Source organism: Cricetulus griseus, assembly GCF_003668045.3.
Source record: "Cricetulus griseus strain 17A/GY chromosome 1 unlocalized genomic scaffold, alternate assembly CriGri-PICRH-1.0 chr1_0, whole genome shotgun sequence".
NCBI lineage: Eukaryota > Metazoa > Chordata > Mammalia > Rodentia > Cricetidae > Cricetulus > Cricetulus griseus.
The window spans coordinates 225,887,651-225,908,384 of record NW_023276806.1 but is presented as its reverse complement, the minus strand read 5'-3'; the positions used below and the strand labels follow the sequence as shown (position 1 = coordinate 225,908,384).

Genomic DNA, 20,734 nt, shown 5'->3' with positions numbered 1-20,734 from the left:
AAAGTTTTATTTTCTCATATGCATCCCACTGATTCTGACTGTTAAATCATTTAATTTTATATGATTCCACAGAGCACAACTAAATACCATAATGCTACATAATTTAAAAACATGGCTTTTCTTTGTAATTTCTAGGGATTTTCACTTAATGTGTTGGGACTTCAATTAACTTTGACTGAGTTTACAGAAAATGGAACTGCAGAAAAAGGAGACCCACTATATTCTGCAAGGTACATTCTCAACAACAACAACAACAAAAATAGGCAAAATGAAATGTATCTAAAAAATAATATTCTGCTTAAGCCAGACATTTTATTAAGAAAATGTCATAAAGGATTAAGTATTATAGACTGTTTTAAATGTGAGGGTGTAATATTTGCAAAAATAAAATAATACCTCAAGATGATTTATGTTAAAATAACAAAGAACTTACCAATACAAGAAAGTTTATTTTTTTTCATTCAAATAGTATGGATACTAGTTTAATCAGCAAAGAAATTGTTCTCAAATGTCTACATAAGAAATAATCATATGTAGATGCACTCAAAGAGACTTATACAACATCCTATAAGTGATGAAGTTCCAGGAAATAGATAAATCTTGCTGTGAAAGCTATAGTTTAAGATGCACTGGAACACAAGACAACTAAGAACTTAGAAAAATGGCAACAATGACTATAAATATTTCATGAAGGTTCTACACAAGAGATCACTCACATAAAATTATAGGTAAAACTATGCCATGAGGTATGAGGTATTAAATGAATGTAGAACATTAAATCATCAATAATAGTACTCACTGGAACATATTAGTTATCTAAATCTGCTGAATTAATAAGCTAACAAACATGGGGAGGAATATGAAAATTAAAGGCTAAAAGTAATAAGAAGTAAAGAACACAGAGAAAATGTATCTGTTGGTAACTAAACAGAGTAGCTGCTCAAACAAAGAATGATATCCAAAAGTGGCCAGGGATTCTTCACTCCAATAATTCCCCTGCAAACTGTCATCTCCAACATCAGTACAACAGTGACAACAACCCACCGGCCATCACCATTATTTCTCAACCATCATCCTCCCCACATCAGGACCACCATCATCACAACTTCCAACACCATTGCCATCTACACTACTACTGCTGCCATGACTATTTCGACTATCACAGCCATCCCCACCACGGCCACTACCATCCCCAGTGTCACCCCATCACTATCATCTCCACCAGGCCATAACTACCACCATGAGGCACACGTTGCTCTGAATAAGCCCTATGCATTTGCTATGCAGATATAAAGTGAAGACAATTTTTACTACCTTGAACTATATGTTCTACCCTCCTAGAAATTTCAGAATCCTCAAATTGCCATGGGCACTCTTAAGCACATCATATACCTCAACACCAATAGAACTGCAGATCTGGCTCTTAATTAGTTATCAAAAAATGCACATTAAAGATGCTTACTTCTTTCCTACAAGTTTTAATTTACAAATCTCATCTAATTAGATAACCTTCAAGATTCTTCTCATTTTATAGTGACTCATTCCCAGCATCCCTCTGTGAAATATGCAGAGAAGAGTGTTCGTGTCAGAAAGTTGTCCCTTAAACAAGATACTCAATACATGTTAGTTCTTCACAACTAACTCCTTTCCTTCCTTAGACTGTTAAAATTTCATCTTCAAGAGGCTGTCCCACTTGATGTCCCAAGAGGCATCATGGTATTTAATAATATGAGTTCTTAGGTTTCCTTTAGTCAATCAGGAAAGACCTGATTGTGGTAACCTCTAGAATTCCCTTACCCAGCTCAAAATTTCCAGATTCTCTATAAGGCCTATCACATCTTAACATTCCACATGCTACTTATGGTCTCTTCACACTAAGAGAGGTATTTTCTGTGGAGGTAGGGCAAATCTCAGTTTTGTGGACTTCTGTATCCTATGAACCTTCAGCAGAGATAGTGTTTTTAAAATCTGCAATGATAGAACACTCGAAAAATCTTCTGGCAACTACGTCTCCTGGAAGGTTCATTCAATAGACATCATGGCAATCCAAGAGAATGTTAGACTGTTAAGCATAACCTTCTTGAAGCAGACTAAAACTTATCAATGACAGCAATGCTTCAAGTTTAAAATGAAACAGGAGACACTTTCTTTTTTTCCTCCTTTTTTATTTAAATTAGAAACAAGATTGTCCTACACGTCAGTTGCAGTTTCCTCTCCCTCCCCTCCCCCCCCAACTAACACCCTACCTATCCCATACCTTTTTGCTCCCCAGGGAGGGTAAGGCCTTCCATAGGGGGTCTTCAGAGTCTGTCATATTCTTTGGGATAGGGCCTAGGCCCACCCCCGTGTGTAGAGGCTCAGGGAGTATCCCTCTATGTGGAATGGGCTCCCAAAGTCCTCTACCACAAGATCCAGCAATTCCACTCTTGGGCATATCCCCAAAGGATGCATATTCATACAACAAGGAGATCTGCTCAATGATGTTCATAGCAGCATTATTTGTAAAAGTCAGAACCTGGAAGCAACTTAGATGCCTCTCAACTAAGGAATGGATGGAAAAAAAATGTGGTACATTTACACAATGGAGTACTACTGGGGGAGGGGATGGAATCTTGAAATTCAAAGCCATCAGCACTTCTTGTTCTTTATATGTTAATGTAAGTCCAAGGAAACTCCTGCTACCTTCCCTACTCCCAGACCCAAGTTATTCTTTCCCCATGCTGAAAACATTTAGTCAAAGTATGTGAAAATTACAATATGAAATGATAGTAATGATGAAATGTGAAGATCTGGCCTATCCCCAGCTTCTACCCCCTATTTGTCAAGTTCTGACATGAATCCTTTGCTAAAACGTGCTTGGTTATTACTTTTTTTAAATTTTTTTTTCCGCTTTTGGTTTTTCAAGACAACATTTCTCAGTGTAGCCCTGACTCTCCTGGAACTGGCTCTGTAGAACAGGCTGGGGTCAAACTCAGAGATCTGCCTGTTTCTGCTGCCTGAATGCTGGAATTGAAGGTATGGGCCACCACAGCTGGTTTGGTTTGGTTATTTTTAAAGAGAGAGGAAAAGAAAGGAAAAAGAAAAAGACAGAGAGAAAGATGGCATGCATCCTTGCTTGGGTACTCATGTCCTCTGACTTTCTCAGACATACAGTTTGATACTCATGAGATGCCAGAACTTAAAATACACCAAAGATTTAGAGATTAGCATATGCCATAATTCAGACTAAAAGGAGCCAAGACTTTCCTTTAGGGATTAGGAACCAGGGAAAAGCCTTCTGCTCCACAGTAGAACATGTGCAGAGAGGATGCCAATCCTCAGCCTGACTGCCAGAGTGTAGAGTGTGGTCTCAGCAGTAAGCTGCCTCTGAGCAAAGGAGTCAGAAGCAGAAGAGCCAGAGAACCCTGAGATCATCCAAGAGACTTGGCTGTGCCATAACTGAAGCTGGGCACATCTCTGTCATTTTCCATTACAGCACACAACAAAAGATTTCTGTTCCCCCCTTCTTAAAAAACAAAACAAAAAAAACATTTAAATTAGAAACAAGCTTGTTTTACATGTCAATCCCAGTTCCCTCCCTCTCCCCTCCTCCCCAGTCCCCCACTGACCCCCTATCCCATGCCCTTTCTGCTCCCAGGGAGGGAGAGGTCTTCCAGGGGGGATCTTCAAAGTCGATGGTATCATTTGGAGCAGGGCCTAGACCAAGAAAAGACATCTATTTTGTGTTGTTGTGGCATGTTGCTTTCTATTACTTCTAATATAAGAATTATCACAGCACCTTCCCATGGAGGAAGAAAAAACACTAACTTCAAGTTTCAGGAACAGCACACTGAACAAACATCTTTCATTTGTGTGGTCTATGTCTAGAATTAAACACTGTAGAAGATAAATTATTATTTGGCTTTGTGTCTATCATGTTCAAGTCACTAATTGGGAATTTGAAACACCTGTATATTAAACAAAAGACAAAGTTTCCTTCTCTCTCTCTCTCTCTCTCTCTCTCTCTCTCTCTCTCTCTCTCTCTCTCTCTCTGTCCCTAGAAGAGGCAGAACTTGAGAATTCCTCTGGGGTGGGTTGGGGGGTGGGGTGGAGATGACCCAGGTTCAATTTCCTGTACCCATAATGCAGCTGTTTGTGGTTCCAGTAACTAATGACCTCTTCTGCTCCCCATTGACACTGCATACCCACACTGTATAGGCAGAACACCCACATACAGAAAAATGAAGAATACTTCAATAGGTTGATAAGGCTGCCAAGCCTGAAAACCTACATTTGATTCCTGGAACTCTCATAGTGGAAGGAGAAAACTGACACCCTCATGTTATCCTGTGATCTTCATAACACACACATACACACACACACACACACACACACACACACACACACACACACTCACACACACACACACCATGAATAAATAAATCTAACAAAAAGGAATATCTCTGTCATCCAAGAGGAGAAATTTGTCCCATAATTATGTTTTAGTTAATGTGAAACAGGAGATCTTTGTAAAAGTCTAAGAAGTATCATACAAGTATAAAAATGATGTATCATTAGAGGATTGATGGGATAGTGGCCAGCACAGCTACCTTCCAAAAATAATATATACCTGATATGAAGTTAATCCCATGTTTTTATTTCTTGGCAGTACTAGGGATTGAATCCAAGGGGCACTAAGTTACAGCAGCAGACCACTTAACAAATCTCCTAAGAGGTGAAAATCTGAAATGTACAATTTCTACACTAAGGCAACAGATGCTCTGAGGCCTACTACAATACATTGCTACGGGTGCCACTATCCAGATAACTGCCTATGGATCACACTCAATTCTCCACTCAGGAGTAAATGAAGCATAGAAAACTGAAAGGTAAAGAATCAGATTGTAGAACTGGGGATACAAGTAAACAACAGTTTGCCTACCGTGTGCAAGATTTGGCCCTGGGTTTAAAATATTAGATTGTAATATAAAACTTATAATAATAACAAACAAGTTAAAAGTATCAACTTGCAATATTCATAATTATGTAAAAAGATATAGAAATTAAAAACAAAATGACTGGTTTTATTTTGAACCCAATAACCCATAAGAACTGAGCAAAGGGAAGAACAGAAAGAGACGCCTTTCATTAACTGAGGAAGTGCTTCACATTTGAGATAATGCACTCCTGGGAAGAGGAGACAAGATTTGACACAGATAACACTTGAGGCAAAGTTTCTTTTCTTGGGAGGAGGAATGTAGGCTCAGCGTTGGCAGAGGTGCTAATGGAAGTCAACCCTGGTACCAAACTAAAAAATTCTTGTCTGGAAAATTATTATGTATTACTTCAGTAAAACGGAACCCTGAGAAAGGCAGGAAAGACATGGTTTTCCTCATGACTAAGGGAATCTGTGCCTGCATCTTAGAGGGGTGGAGGGAGGAGATCCCCATCAGCCAATGAGAAGGGCTCCCATGGGGAATTGACAAAGTCTGGAACATTAAGTTGGGGCAGGACCAATCCCCCTGCTCCCTCCATTAAGGCTGAGCATGGCATCCCAAAAAAGCTAACACACCCAACATGCCATGTTGTGAGGCAGGCAGTAAGCATTAAATAATGAATACAGTCAGTGGGAGGGACAGTATTCCTCTCGGTCAGAGATCAGCAAACTTTATGGAAAAGAGAGAGAAAAGCATTCCCTTGTTATGTTTAGGAGACCACAGGGCCTCTGTCCCAATTACTAGACCCTGTCTTTCAATAAACAAAGGGGGACAGTTATGTTCCATAACCCCGAAACTTTAATTTCACTTGGTTTTCATGTATCTTAAAAGTATTATTCCTCTTATGATATTTTCATTTAAAATGTCAGAACCACCTTTGGCTTGCCCACAGTGCAAATGCTGGGAGCAGGCCAGGTTTACCCCAGGGGCCATCATTTACCAACTGACACCTGTCAGAACCTACAATTAGTTCTTGTGACTATGCTACAAAATCTTAGGTATGAGCAAAGAATTTAACAGTAGGAAGAGGGCTCAACACTTTAGGAATGTCTCTCTGAATCATCCACCTTATTCTTCTGTGGAGGATTTCAGAAGGAAAGCCAAGTTGCTCATCCATTCTATATGATGGCAGGTGACGATAGGCACCTCTTGAGGAGCCTTTCCACAGTGGGAGAAGAATCTGTGGACCTCAAGTGCCACAGGTAGCACACTTCACCAAATTACTGTTACTGCTGCCTGCAGAACATTTTGTAGATGTTTACAAAAACACTTTTAAGTTACTGACAACTAAAATAAATTACTAAAAGGAAATGAGCATCAATAGTAAACCCAATTTTAAAAGACCAATGCAAAAGTCATTAGACTGCCATTTTTGATTGCTTAATTTACGGTTTGCCAATAATTTTGCTAATGTAGGTTAATGAGTTTTTGCATTTTGCAGTTATAGAACCTATCAGGTTAGATGATGCTGACTCCTCTAAAACTCCTTAATGGGAAATAAAACAGATCTTTAAAAAAAAGAAATAGGATATTAATTGTGATTTCATGTAGTATATCTAAGAAGAGACTTGGCCTCATAAAGTAAGAAACAAGGAAGTGAGTCTAGTAAAACTATTCCCAAGTTTGCTATTAGAGCACTCATTTTAGGTCAAGTCATTTAGTAACCATTCATCTATCCAGGATAGAAAATAATTGTACAACTTAACCTGTAACCATTTTATGGGGCTCTGAGACCACGGTAACTTCATTGACTATGTTTACAAGTTTACAAATTCAAAACTGCTAGTTCCTCCTAGGTAACATATGTACTCACTTTGAATATGTATCCCCATTGGTTTGCACAATGACATACAAAGTACATGAAGTTTATAAATACTCTTTCAATAAACTTTAAGATTTCTTTTAAATAAAATACAGTGTAATTGAAAGATTCAGATAATCTCTAAAAGTATCCGTTTTACACTGTAACCAACTGATAATTGACTGGCTTCCTCAATAAAGTAACAACAAAAGCCAGCAACTGTTGTGATAAATTCTAGGTGTGATGTAAATTATACTCTTCAATTCCCTGATAACTTAATAAGGTAACTGTAATTATCATGCTGTAGCCTGCTCAGATGGAAAATGTGAGAGATGAGGTAACTTGCCAAAGGCTACAAGCTGATTAGACAAGACATTGAATGACCTGAAGTTCACATTATTAGCCAACAAAGCTTTAGACTCACCCCTGCTACTTAAACTGTGTATTTTGGAAGGTTTGAGCAGAAACATGACTTTAAGCTTAACTTTCATTTAGTTTGCTTTCTACAGGTCACATATCTGAACATCCTTTAGTATCTAAGCATTCTGGGATACCATGGGTACACACAGCTTCCATGTGAACAGAGATTTGTAAAGCGTCATGGGTCTTGTTGCCATTCTTCAGTGGCTATGATGTCTGGCTGTCCCTTAAAACAAAATAAACCAAAAGACCAAAACTTTTTATTGATTTCCTTCCTTGCTAAATTATGTAGCTTTATTATTCACTGGTACGTGAAAACATAAAGACTATTCACATTAGTGGGGTGATTTGTGACATTGTGAGCAATGCTTAAATAAGATGAAAATATGGCTATTTCCTTGCTTATTATTCCATTACAGTAAAATCTTTCGGAACCCTTTGTTCCACCTTCTTGAAATAAACGTCATTGCTGCTTAGAGTCACCATCATGCACCGAGACTAGTTGTCCCTCTCTAGCTGAAATACAGAATCCATCATTAACCTTTCCCCAGTCTCTGGTAACCACCATCCCACTCTCCCCTTTCATGAGACGAACATTTGTAGAGTCCACATTTGAACAGGACATTGCCAGCCTTGCTTTTCTGGATCTGGCTTATTTCAATTAACACAGCAGTTTCTCTTTGGTCATCATTGTTACAAATGACTGGATTGTACTCCTGATTGTGGCCAAATGGTCCTCTACTATGTGTTTACATCGCTGTCTTCATCTATTTAACAGTGGTTAGACAGATGTTTCCATTATGTTTTTAAATTATTTTACTGTAGGAATTATGTTATAGAGTAAAAGTTACTGGGGGAAATTATTAGAAGACCTTTTAGGATCCCTATTTTGTCTCTAGAGTGTTTTAAAAAATATTCTAGAAGTGTACATCCTGTTGGAAAGACACAGTATAAAAAGTTTTTTAAAATAGCCATAGAAAAGATAATTCATGAAGTTTTTATCTTGGGAATTGGGCTAATTTACTTATTAAATTTATTATCAGCAATCAAATTTTTAAGGGAAAGATGACATCCACCAAAGCGGAAAGAAAAAGAAAGTTAATTATGGAGTATAACCCAGAGGTGGGTGTTTGTCTACTGGAGAACCAAGTGACTCAAAAGGACTAGGAAGGAATGAATAATTCCTGAAGATGGAGACACCAAAGATCATGGTTAATGCTTGCTCTGAAGACATGAAATACAGTTTCCCATCTATTTATATTAGAAAATTTATGTGGATTTTATATAAAAAGGTAAGGGTATTACTGTTTAAAACTTTTCAGTCTTTACATTTAATCTTTCCCAATTCATCACTAAAGTTATCTTTCTTTTTGCACACATGGAAGATATACACTGAAAATGATCTTCAAAAATCTTGGTGAAACTGGACATATTAAATTTTAATAGTCATATTTCAAAATAATCCTTTTAAAGGAATTGGCTGGAATTCTATAAGTAGAAACTGGATTTCCTGACTGAGGACATAACAGGCAAAAAAACCAAAATAAAATGTGCCCTAGATTACCAAAGATCCAGATCTAAATTAGAGCAAACACATTCTCAAACTTTCTAAGAACTGCAACAGTTAGATAAAACCAATTAGAATCCTAGGGATTCACGTGCATGGATATAGTTATGAAAGCTATTTGTTAACCTGCGGAGATGTAATCGCAAAATAGACACTTTCCATTTGTCTGTTTTCAGAAGCACATTGTGGTAGACTGTTAGTCTAATTTGAATTACCAGCCTCTTTATTTATTTATTTTCTTTTTAAAATTTGAATTAGAAACTAGATTGTTTTACATGACAATCCCAGTTCCCTTCTCCCTCCCATCCTACCCCTCCTCCCCAACTACAACCCTACCTATCACATATCCTTTCTGCTCCCCAGGGAGGGTGAGGCCTTCCATAGGGGGTTACCAGAGTCTGTCATATCCTTTGGGTAGGGCCTACCCCGTGTTCTTGGCCAGCCTCTTTATAAGCACTTCTGTTTTTCACACTAACAATAACTTTTTTCTTTTTAAATCACCAAATGGCAACTATGAATGATGATTTGTTGAATGAGAATGTCACGTGATTAAACTTTTAAAAACTCAAAGCAACAGTTGGCTGATGCAACCTAGTATTCTCTTTCTAGTTTTCACCCAATTTCACTTGTAGCAACTCTGTCTTTGACCCCAAACACGAAGGCATTCTAATCCAATGCCACCTCAACTGCTCTATGTATTGCAACCTAACAATTCTTTCCAAGGTGGAACTCAACGCAAGTTACAGCACTTCCAACAAGAAAAGCCATCCCTCAGTCAATGCAAGTCAAGTATCTTTGGAACAACATAAGGTGTTAAATGGTTGCTTCCTTTCTAAAAGCATGGCCAGGAGAATATGAGTGGAAGAAGGGTCAGAAAAGAAGTCTTCTTTCTTCATTTTTAACTTTCTATGGATTCTTTGTGGGTTTCCCGTCATTCATCTGCAAACCACTCATTCCCTGGCCCTCACTTCTGCGCTCTACCCTTGTAACCTTCCACCCCAAACAAAATTTAAAACAAAGAAAACCCAAACCAAAACAAACAAAATAAATCTCACTGTGGAAGCTGTGGTGTGACACCCTGAGTCACACAGTGTACCGTGGAGCCCATACATCTTACTGCATTGCAATGAGTCCTTGGTCTGGTTCTAGGTCTCTGGCTTCTGCTGCACTGCCTATACTGGGCCCTCACTGGGATTCCCCTTGCGTATCCTGTTGTCCTGTGTCATGAAAACCCTGTAGCTTTGGATCTACAGGTCAGGCCCTTCCCATGCTCCAGCAGCTCATGGATGAGGTGGATCTTGGGGTGGGCTACCTGGTTGCCCAGGTTCTGGGTCTAGGTGGTAGCTGGGTTGGCCAGCCCACCAGCTTTCCATCATCCTCACCACCAGGGAGCCCTATAGCATTGCCCAGTTTAGCTGTCACAATGCAGCAGGCAGCAAGGAGTAGGGTACCAGTTGTCCTGCTCTTAGGCTCGTGGGTCTGGCTTATTCACACACAAACCACCAGGGCCAGCTCTACTGTTTTGTCCATATGAGGCGCAGGGCCAGCTCTTCCATTTTCATGCCCCTGAGCCCAGCTCTCCTGCCTGCCCCAGGTGGCAAAAGGTATGTGTGGGACATATATCCTTTATCTTTGCCACCCATAGCATATGAGGGAAGGGGCAGGGGACAGCGCTCCTGCTCTCATATCCACAGGACTGGCATGCCTGTGTCCTACTCCCAATAGGGTCAGCTCTAGTGTGTTACCCCAGGAGCGATACAAGGTCTGCTCTCCTGTGTGCTTCAGCTGGTGAGAGGCTGACCCATCTCTTCCTCTCTCAAAACCTGGGGCCAGCTCTCCCACCAGACAAAGGGGTGAGGCTGAAGGGGAAGGCAACTTTCCCTTACCCATGCCACCACATGTCATGGGGGGAATGGTTTCACATCTATAGGACCAGCTCACCTGTACCCCTGTAAACAGGATCAGCTCTACTGTGCCGCCCAGGAGAGGTGCAGGGCCTGCTCTCCCAAGTGCTGCTGCTAGTGAGGAGCTGTGCCATTCTCCCTCTCTCATGACCTCAGAGCCAGCTCCCCCACCCACCATAGGCACCCAGGGGCAGTTGGGGGATCACTTCTCCCCAACCCACTCACTGTACAGCGCATGAGGGATGGGTTCAGCTCTCTTGATCTCCCACCCTCCAGGCTCAGCTGTGCCCATGTCAACCTAGTTAGCTCTATTGTGCTACCAGGGCAAGATGGAGGCTCCACTCTGCTGAGTGCTGCAGTTGGTGAGCTGCAGGGCCAGTTCTCCCTAGAGCTGCAACCAGTGAGGGGTGGAACCAACTCTGTGCAGCCCTGTCCTCACTCTTGGTAGTAACAGGAGCCATGGACAGCAACACAGACCACAGCTGCAACAGGACCATGGACCCAGACAGTAGCCTAAGTCTGGGCAACACCATGGCCCCCGGTGGCATCACAGGCCACTTAGGTCTATATGGCCCTGGCAGAGGCTCAGTCCTTGGACACTAACATGACCGTAGGTGGTGGCCCAGGCCCCTAGTGTCCATATGACCCTTGGTGGCATCAATAGAGACCTAGCTGTGGGACTGTGGGAATAATGTGGCTTAGGCTGAGCATTACTTTCTTTCCTCCAGGGGTTTGGTTTGAAGGACATGCTACACAGACGGCCTAAGTATGTGTGTGACTAGCCACTGGTGAATTCCTGGGCTGAGTCTCAAATGGACTTTCTAACACCAATATCATTTGTCACAGAGTGATGAATTATATCCTCAATGACCAAATGACAATGGCCTCAGAATTGGTGGCTTCCTTTCCTGACTATGACCTATGTGCCCATTGCTTATGTAGCTATGTAACCATTCCAGTGTTAAATCATAGCCATGATTTCAAATATAAGCCAAGGTTTCTAAGTCTTCTTTGAGAATCACTGAACTACGGTGGTGACTGAGAACCTTGAAAATGCTGCACAGAAATTCTATTTCAGTGACACCGCCTGAATGACATTATTTGTTCCCTCGACCCAGGACATGGCATTGGTCTAGGTACCATTCCGTCATAGCCACTATGCGTATGAAAAGAGACTTGCATCTATCCATCGGGATTCTTCTCTCCTTGTTTCTAAGATGTAGGTGAAGAAGGAGTGGAAATACTGAAGAATCTAGTAGGCTCTAGTGTCCAGGCACTCTACCCATTGAGGCATTCTTCCAACTGCCTCAAGAAAGACGGTGGATGTGGACGGGAAGGGATTGGAACCCTGAAGATATTCATGGGCAATGATGCCTAGGACAACTTCTACAGCAAGACTTAAGTAGCAGAAAATGCAAATTCTGTGCAAGGAAAAGGAGATGACAGTACCCGGGATCATGAGAAGCACTGCTCTATTTTGAGAAGTTTCCCATCATCAAACAAGATGAATGGGGCGTAGTGAGGAGAAGAGAGCATGGATTTGGGTGCAGACTGCCTCTTTATCTAATTTCTACTTCAGCGAACCCCTAGTTCTGTTACATTGTAGAAGCCACTCATCATCTTTTTATTTCTAATTATCTGTATGATGCAGACAACATTTCTCTTAAGTTCCTACCAAGACTAAATGAATTTGTAACGGAAACTCATGTGAATTGCTATATTGTTAACTCCTCACAATGTGTTGCTGCTGTCTTAGTTAGCTGTATTAATCAATGTATTGTTGAGCAATTTTATCTCCATTCTTGACTACTTTTAGAGCAGGCCAGAGTCACAGTGAAATTAAAAAATTCCTCCCTGCCGAAATGTGCTGCCACTTGTCATGAACAGCATTCTCCATTGTCAGCATCCTCCATGGAGGGTGGATTCATTACAACTGAATCTGGAGAGGGACATGTGCTTGTCAGCCTAAGTCCACAGTTTACACTAGCATTCACTAGCAGCACTGTATACTCTATGAGTGGATGTACATGTATTCATATGACATATAGATATATCCATCACCATGCCATATGGTGTATTTTCAATGCCCTAAAACCCCTCTTTAGCTATTTTCCCCATGGGTTTTTAAAAGAAGAGTAAGTCCATATAACTTTCTTGAAAAGTTTCTGAAATAGTGAAATAAGCATAGCCGCAGCCAGGTTCATTTTAGCCTAGTTGGCAACTAATATAGAAGAAGAAGTGTTGCTGAGTAATAGGAAGACATTCTGGGGTGAAACGCATTTGAAAAACATTAAGGTCAATTTCTACTTCTGTCAGACTTACTTAAAAAGGCACTGTTCTCTGTGGGTTACCAAAGGAGACTATGGAATTCCAAATTTCCCAAACTCACACCATCTCTCGTCTCTTTTATGTGAAATATCATATAAGACCTGTGCCTCATCACTCTGGTTCTAGCAGGAGGCTTATATTCCTGCTTCATATGGACTGCACTGAGAACCTTCGAATGACTAGGGGTGAATAGTCATGGACGTGGTTTCGCTAGGTCACCTGTTAGGAGGGGTGAGGAGGAAAATCATGGTAGAACTGTTTATCTCAAGCTCTGCAAACAGGTCCAAGGGAAGAAACAAAGTGATGAACAGACAGGGAGGACAGTGCCATAGACACTGGAGAATATTATTTGCAACACAAGAGGACTGAGGAGGGGCAGGCATATACCTCGGGGTCATGTGGACCTCACTTGGGAGAATTGATGTTTAAAGGCCAAAAGCTCTTCCTTCCTAATACCTTCAGGATATTCAATCACTTCAAACAAAAGAGGTTCCAAACAAATATAGACACAATCAATTCAATTTGAAAGGGCCATGGCTGAAGCAGGCGCAGGAATTAAGATACATTCAGGAACGACTTTCACAAGATGTCCCATGGCAGTCTCATCATCCCCTTGTTGCGACGCTAATAAAGGTTAAGCAGCCAGTTCAGAGAATGCAAAGAACCTGTCACTCACTGTCAGTGGGAAACTGCCTGTCTAGAATTCCCTCAGCAACAGCTTTCTATCACAGCATATGCTAATTAGTCTTCATGCCTAAGCCTACAGATTTGCTTTGCTCACAATGTTTGCTTCACTTTGTTTCTATTTTTTTTTTTTAGAAAAGTATGCAAGTGAATGGACATTAAGCATTTTATAGTTTACTGTGCTTACATAATAATCCATTGTGCTAACTTTAAAATTTCTAGCAGTCCAATTTGTTATGTTCTCTAAATTACTTAATTGTACCATATCTAAATTTTATTGACATATGGGTAAGAAGAACTGAAAAAGAGACAACACTAAGGGTGAGAATAATAATATTCATGAAATTTAAGTAGATCAGTGCAGGTATTTTTAACTGGAGACATTCAATGGAATTTAAATAGAACTGAAACCAAGGCTTTGTCAAATTCAAAAGATATTCTAAAGGATTCTGATAGTTGATTAAAAGTAAATCCATAAATTGTATACTTAGAGAAATGAACTGACAAGATGTATTTTAAAGAAACATTAATGAGGAACAACAGATATTAGGAAGTTCATAGGACAATAATTTTTGAAAATAAAAGAAAATACTACCACATTAGACTAGAGTGTTACTATTTCTAGAACACTCCTGCTCCTGTGCCCTTGTTTAATCATTACTACTGGCATCTGGGAACCAGGGCCATGAAACGTGATGTTTGTTACCCATGAGTAACAGTAAAACACTCATGTATGTAACACAAATAATTTTCATAGTTTAAGAAAACACTATTATTTACAAAAACTAAATGTATGCTTGTATGATCCAAAATATTACTTACCTGATACACATATGTACAACACCCAGCCATTCTACTCCCCATTCCCCCCACTTTAACATTTATGATCAGTGCCTTCATTCTTAAACTGCAATTAAAATTCAAAGCGTTACTTAATACCAGTAAGCCACTTACAGGGAAAAAAATAAAATATTCTATTCACATGTCAATTAGAATTCAGTTAATAATGATTTTCATAGAGAAAATTATATGTAAACCCAAATCCCATTTCAAACTGTAGCAGAAAACACACTGAGGTAGTTGACTGCAATGTGAGGTAAGCCAAGGAGCCATGTTCTGCTCCTCTGGGTCACTGGACATCTATAAAAAGGAACACTGTTTAAAAGTTTTGCTCTTCTTGATCTCTGTTGAAAGCAGGCTTTAAAATTTAGCAAATGGGGTCAGCAACATTATATGATAATACTAAATCAGGAGACATTAGTTTAATAAAAGTCACTCCTAAAAGTTCATGCAACATGCTCACATTTACCATGTTTCTCTATTTAGAAACACTCACAACTCAATGAAAGGTGGGAAGAAACAAGGGCCTGGGCAGGCATCTGTCTTGACCCCTGCTTCTATTTCTGCAGCCACCAGGTGGCCTGACACCTTTCACACAGAGTAGAAAACTGGTGGCCCATAACACAGACTCACTCAGCTTTACACTGGCGTTGGAATACACACCAATGGTCATGTCTTTGCCCTACAACTTCAGCTCTACAAGGTCCTTAGGTAGCATGTTCAATCATGCAATATTCCTTTTTTTATTAATTCAATTTTTTCCTTTATCTTACATCACCACCAGTTTTCCCTCCCTCCTCTCCTCTCCTTCTCTCCACTCCCTCCCTTCCACCCCTCCCCTGTTTCTGTTCAGAAAAGGGCAGGCCTCCTGTGGGTGTCAACAAAACATGTAATAATGTCAACCAAGCATGTCAAGTTGAGGTATGACTAAGCCCCTCCCTTTGTATTAAGGTTGAGTAAGGCAACCCAGTAGGAGCCAATCACACAATATTCTTTTTAGGACAATAAAATTAGAGACCAAACCCACAGAGACAGCTGACCTGAGCTCTTGGGAACACATGGACTCTGGATCAACAGTTAGGAAGCCTGCATGGGATTGACCTAGGCCCTCTGCATGCGAGTGACAGATGTATATCTTGGTCTGTTTGTAAGGCTCCTGGCAGTGAGATCAGGACCTGTCCCTGGAGCCCAGCTGGCTTTTCGGAACTTGTTCTCCATCTTGATTACCTGGCCTTGCCCTTTGTGCAGGGGTGGGGGGTGGGAAGGAGCATGGTCCTCTCTCACCTTGATGTGCCATGCTTTGTTTTAGCCCATGGGAGGCCTTACCGTTTCTGGATGAAGATGGAGGAGGGCTGGAGGGGGAGAGGGTAGATGGTAGTCCAGGGAGGGAGGAGGAGGAGAGGAGGAAGGGGAAACTGTGGTCAGTTTGTAAAGAAAATGATAAAAATTTTAGAATAAAATTGAATTTAAAAAATTAAGAGACCAGATTCCAAGTCCCATGCTTGATGGATGACTAGTGATTTTACTATTCTGTCTAGAGAATGGCCTGGTGTTTTTCAGAACTTTCAGAAAAACTCAAACTCTTGTTATAACATAAAGGAAGACATTTTTGGTCACCAATGTCCTTGCTAAGTTTCTAGTACCAATCATCCCAATTCTTCAACAATCTATACTAGCTTCATCCTATTTCAGTAACTGAATAATTTATCAGACTCTCAAGTGTTATTCATTTTCATTGTGGCCCAGCCCTTGCACTCTGTCCCCTGCTATCCCTGAACTGAGGAGTGGGGGTGGGCACATGAGGGAACTGTGAAAGTAAAGTTCACACCAGTCTGATCACATTGCTGGTGATGCTGTGAGATACCCATTCCCAGAGATGCTAACTAAGTAGCTTCTGCAAGAAACAGCCAAGGCACTGCTAAGAAGCAGCTGCAGAAACTCCTTCCAAGTTTCCACAAAGTTCTTTCACAGAAAGCACAAGAATTAATTAACCTTCAAGTTGTCACACACAGGAATCATTATTCCTAACTTTTTATTGAGTTTTCACAGATTTCACATCATGCAAGTCATTTCAAATCACCAGTTCAGAAACTGATTTTCTGCCTTGAGTCAAAGAAGCTCAGAATTGCCCAGAAAGTGAAAAAAGAAGAAGGGGGAAAATAGAGAGAAAGAAAGCAAACAAAAATAACAACAAAAATTTAAGAATAAACAAACAATGAGCATTATTAAGAGACATTGCTCATTGAATTAAAAAGTGACCCAAGCTGGAAGAACTAAGACAAACAGAGAAAAAAAAAAAAGCACAGAGATTTTATAGTTGCATGGAAGAAAGGTAAAATACCGAGTAAATACAGGCTTGTATACTCTTTGCCAAGTTCAACTACATATGGCTCAACGCTGGCTCTGATTAGTCTATGTCTGTAACAATATTTTAGCGCTCTAAAGTTCCTCTTTATTTTCTTTACTAGTCCAAGTGTGAGCTCACTGAAACCTCAGACCAGCCTGAGGGCCAGATGGGTGTGAATGTGAAGATAATGTCCTTTCACTTGTGAAAGAGCTTAAAGACTGTCGAAGTTGGCGATAATGGCTTGTAGAAATTGTGTGTAATGTTGCATTAACTTGTAATTATCATCATTATTAAACTCACAGCCAAACACTCAGGGTGCATCTACGGGGCATGGTAAGTGCATGAAGGGCATCACCTGTGCCCTCTAGGAGCACTGCCAGCAACTTCAAGAGCAGAGATTGTAACCCTCAGGACACAGAGCAAAACTGGACAGTGTTATGCAGCCAACAACCATTCTGCTTAGAGATGAGGAGAAATGGCTAGACATAACTTTTGAAACTAAGTCTTAAAAAATATAGGTGACTTTTCAAGTTTGAAAACAAGCAAACAAGAAGTACAAGAGAAATCTACCAAGAGCATTAACTGGAAAATTCCCTTTGTTGCTGAACCCTGACTTAAAAACATCCAAGTTTTTTTTAAGAAGCTCATTTGTCATCTTGGACAATAATGATCGGACTGACATTTCTGGCGTTGGCAAGCCGTAAGCGTTAAGAGACAAGGAGATAAGTCGGATCTGGCCATATCTTCAGCTTGTTTTTGAGTTTGCCAGTCCCTGCCTCTCCCTCTGTCTGCTCTGCTCCTGAAAATATGATTAATACCCGTGCATTAGCACAACTCTGCATTGTAAGCAAGGCCAGGGCTCCTTCCCAGCGAGGCTGGGGTTTGGAGTTAATGAGAAGTGAGGCTGTGGGGGAATGAACAGAAACATGCCAAAGCTGAAGCAATTGAGCGTGAATATCAAACACTGACTCGGGAGGGAACGCTCTTCATTTGCAGAAGGAAGGTCTGATCAGCTGGTGTGCAGATGGGACTCACACAACTCTGCATCCCAGCCAATCCCAGGATTTCATTCACTATAGTGTTGGTTCACTCATGCCATTCTAATGTCCTCTCTCTTTCTTCCCCTTTCCTTGTCTTCCTTTCTGCCTTTCTTTCATAAAACATTTATCGTATTTTGAGAATTTTATACATGAGTACTGTTTTTACATAATTTCCTCTTCACTTCAGGTCTGTCTTCCCCTATTCCATCACTCCTCTTCTTAAAATGTACACACACACACACACACACACACACACACACACACACACGGGGCATGCGTGGGGGGGGCGCTACTATCAGGGGCCTTGTCCCAAGAGAAGAGTGATTCCACTCTACATTTCTTTTTGGGATTTTAGTTTTAATTTACAGACATGAATGTTTGTCCAAACGTATGTTTCTGTGAGGGGACCCTGAACTTGAGTCACAGATTGTTGTGAGCTGCCATGTGAGCACTGGGCATTAAACTAGTGCGTCTAGAAGAGCAGACAGTGCTCTTAACTATTGAGCCATTTTGCCAATACTTTGCCTGTAGCTATTCATCTAATGTTTCCTGTGCATTAAAAAATTATCTCACTTCTCCCCCAGTCTTAAAAGGAATTTACTTTTTGAGCACAGCCACTGAAGTTTCTTTAAAAGAAAAGATGCACGATTTGACTATACCCATTTAGAATAATACACATTGAATTCTAAAATTCTGTATTGAATACTAAAACTTGTGGAACATTTAATCAATATCTACTATAATTCACTACTGTGTAATTCCCTTCACCCCCAGTTAGATCTTTTATGTGGTTTTTAAGTATAAAGGATCTGAGGGAAATTTGCACAACAGTAAAGAAGAGTGGCTATTATACATTTCATATTATTTTTATTCAGAAAAAAACCCAAAATATTGTAGAAAAAAACTTTTGATTCTGAAATTCTAGGAGTATATAATTATGCCTATTTCTAAAAACTCATTCCTAATGACACTTTAGTAGAGTTTACATTGAGAAAAAATAGACACAGTTTATAAGTGCATTAATTGGGGACTGGTTAAGTAAAATATTAATATAACCCATTTGGTAAATGAGATTACAGTATCTGTGAAAACATATAATAATCAAAGAGGGGATAAATAGCAATAAGTTACTAAACATGTCCTGGTAAAGTATAACCATATTGAATACATATGAAACATGCATGCTTATGGTATTAATTAATGCATAGCTGATGGTGATAGCATTTCTAATACTATGTTTCTATTTGCCACTCTTAAAGTTTCTATTTTAATATATGTTAACATTTCTACAGCAAAAAGTATGAAACTATGAAAATATGAGTTTTCAAATCCATACCCACCATCCAAGAGAGTCAGAGCGACAGCATGAGCAAGCGCTTCAGTATAAAAAAAAGCAAGAGTGCTTTACCTTTTCAGTGTAGTACTCTCTGACTTCAGGCCTAATAGAATCAAAGTCCCCACTGATGAATTCAGGCAAGAATCTGAAAGAAACAGTTCCATGTAAGTTAACTAGACTGATCCATTCATTTATGGACTTTAAAACTACAGTTGTAAGGGCCTGAAAAAAAAAATTAAGATACTTGAAACAAGAGGAAACCCAGACCATTTTCAGAGTAAATGGGATGTCCTATCATATACTCCTGATTCCTGCACAGTGGAGACCAACAACTATAAGCTCAACTCAAGCCATCAGCATTTATTGTTTCAAACAGATAGAGACTGATGAAGGCAACTGGTTAAAACAAAACAAAACAAAACAAACAACTAAAAAGTTCTAATTACAAACAATCTCCCCGCTTCTCTGCTCACGTCTCATCTATAGATCTTAACATCATTTAACTCTCACACAAGCTTAGATCTTACAATGGATTTTAACAGAATGAACACATGACCAAGTCAGTCCAAACACATTTTCAAACACTTAGTGACATATTTCTAAAAATAAGATTCTTCTGGGAGGCTTAAAATAATCCTATGAAGACCAGGGTTATTTTTGTTGTTTGTTTTGTTTTGTTTTTTCAGCAGATGCCTCAACAGATAAAAGTGCTTGTCATTATGCCTAAGGATCTGATTTCCATCTCCAGGACATATGTGGTGGAAAAGGCGATCATCCATGGCATGCTTGCCGGTCTCCAAATCATCCAGTTACTCAATGGATGCAAGTTATAAAATAACCCCAGGTTTTGTCAACTTAACAGAATCTAGAATCACACAGGAAATGGGCCTTTTGGCATGCCTGTAGGGGGTATTGTGACATGGAAAAACAGTGTTCACTGTAGGTAGTCCCACTCTCCCTGAGCAGTGAGTCCTAGCCTGTGTAATATGGATAAGGCAAGCTGAGCACTACCATGTGTTTACTGTTTGGGACTCTTAATCATGGATGAATTGTGACCAGCTCCCTCAAGCTCCTGCCACTGTGAGAAAGTGGAACCCTGAATTGTAAGCCAAAATAAACCCTCTCCTTCTTAGGTTGCTTCTGTCAGCACAGAGAAACTAAGAGAGATGCGAAGGGCAGATATATCAGGAGCAGGAGCCCAAATGGAGAAATGGACTTTTTCTTGGGAGCTTCTGGCTTTCAGGTGAGGTAGATCACCTGATGTGTGACTGAGTTTTTCATGAATGTTTGTGTGTGTGTGTGGGGGGGGGGGTAAAGGACTGGGATTGGGCTGTAGAGGGGCCTGTGTCTGACACATACACTGGGCACATTTCTATGCTTTCAGACTTGTATGTCTAATGACACTTGACATCTGGCTGACAAAGTCAACTTGACAGGAACAAGGGGCTGTGATTGTTCAACTGAATCTTGATGCAGTTTCAAAGCTTGAAG

General features: G+C 40.2%; 1 protein-coding gene across 10 annotated transcripts in view; it reads right to left on the bottom strand.

Annotated features, from left to right (window-relative positions):
• Tpk1 (thiamin pyrophosphokinase 1) overlaps positions 1-20,734 on the bottom strand; it is a 336,395-nt gene that overhangs the window by 168,879 nt on the left and 146,782 nt on the right. For all 10 annotated transcript variants that reach the window (XM_027389793.2, XM_035450436.1, XM_027389796.2 and 7 more), the window contains one exon: positions 19,316-19,388. In XM_027389793.2, the coding sequence (XP_027245594.1) occupies positions 19,316-19,388 (73 nt within the window). The remainder of the gene's footprint in view (positions 1-19,315; positions 19,389-20,734) is intronic.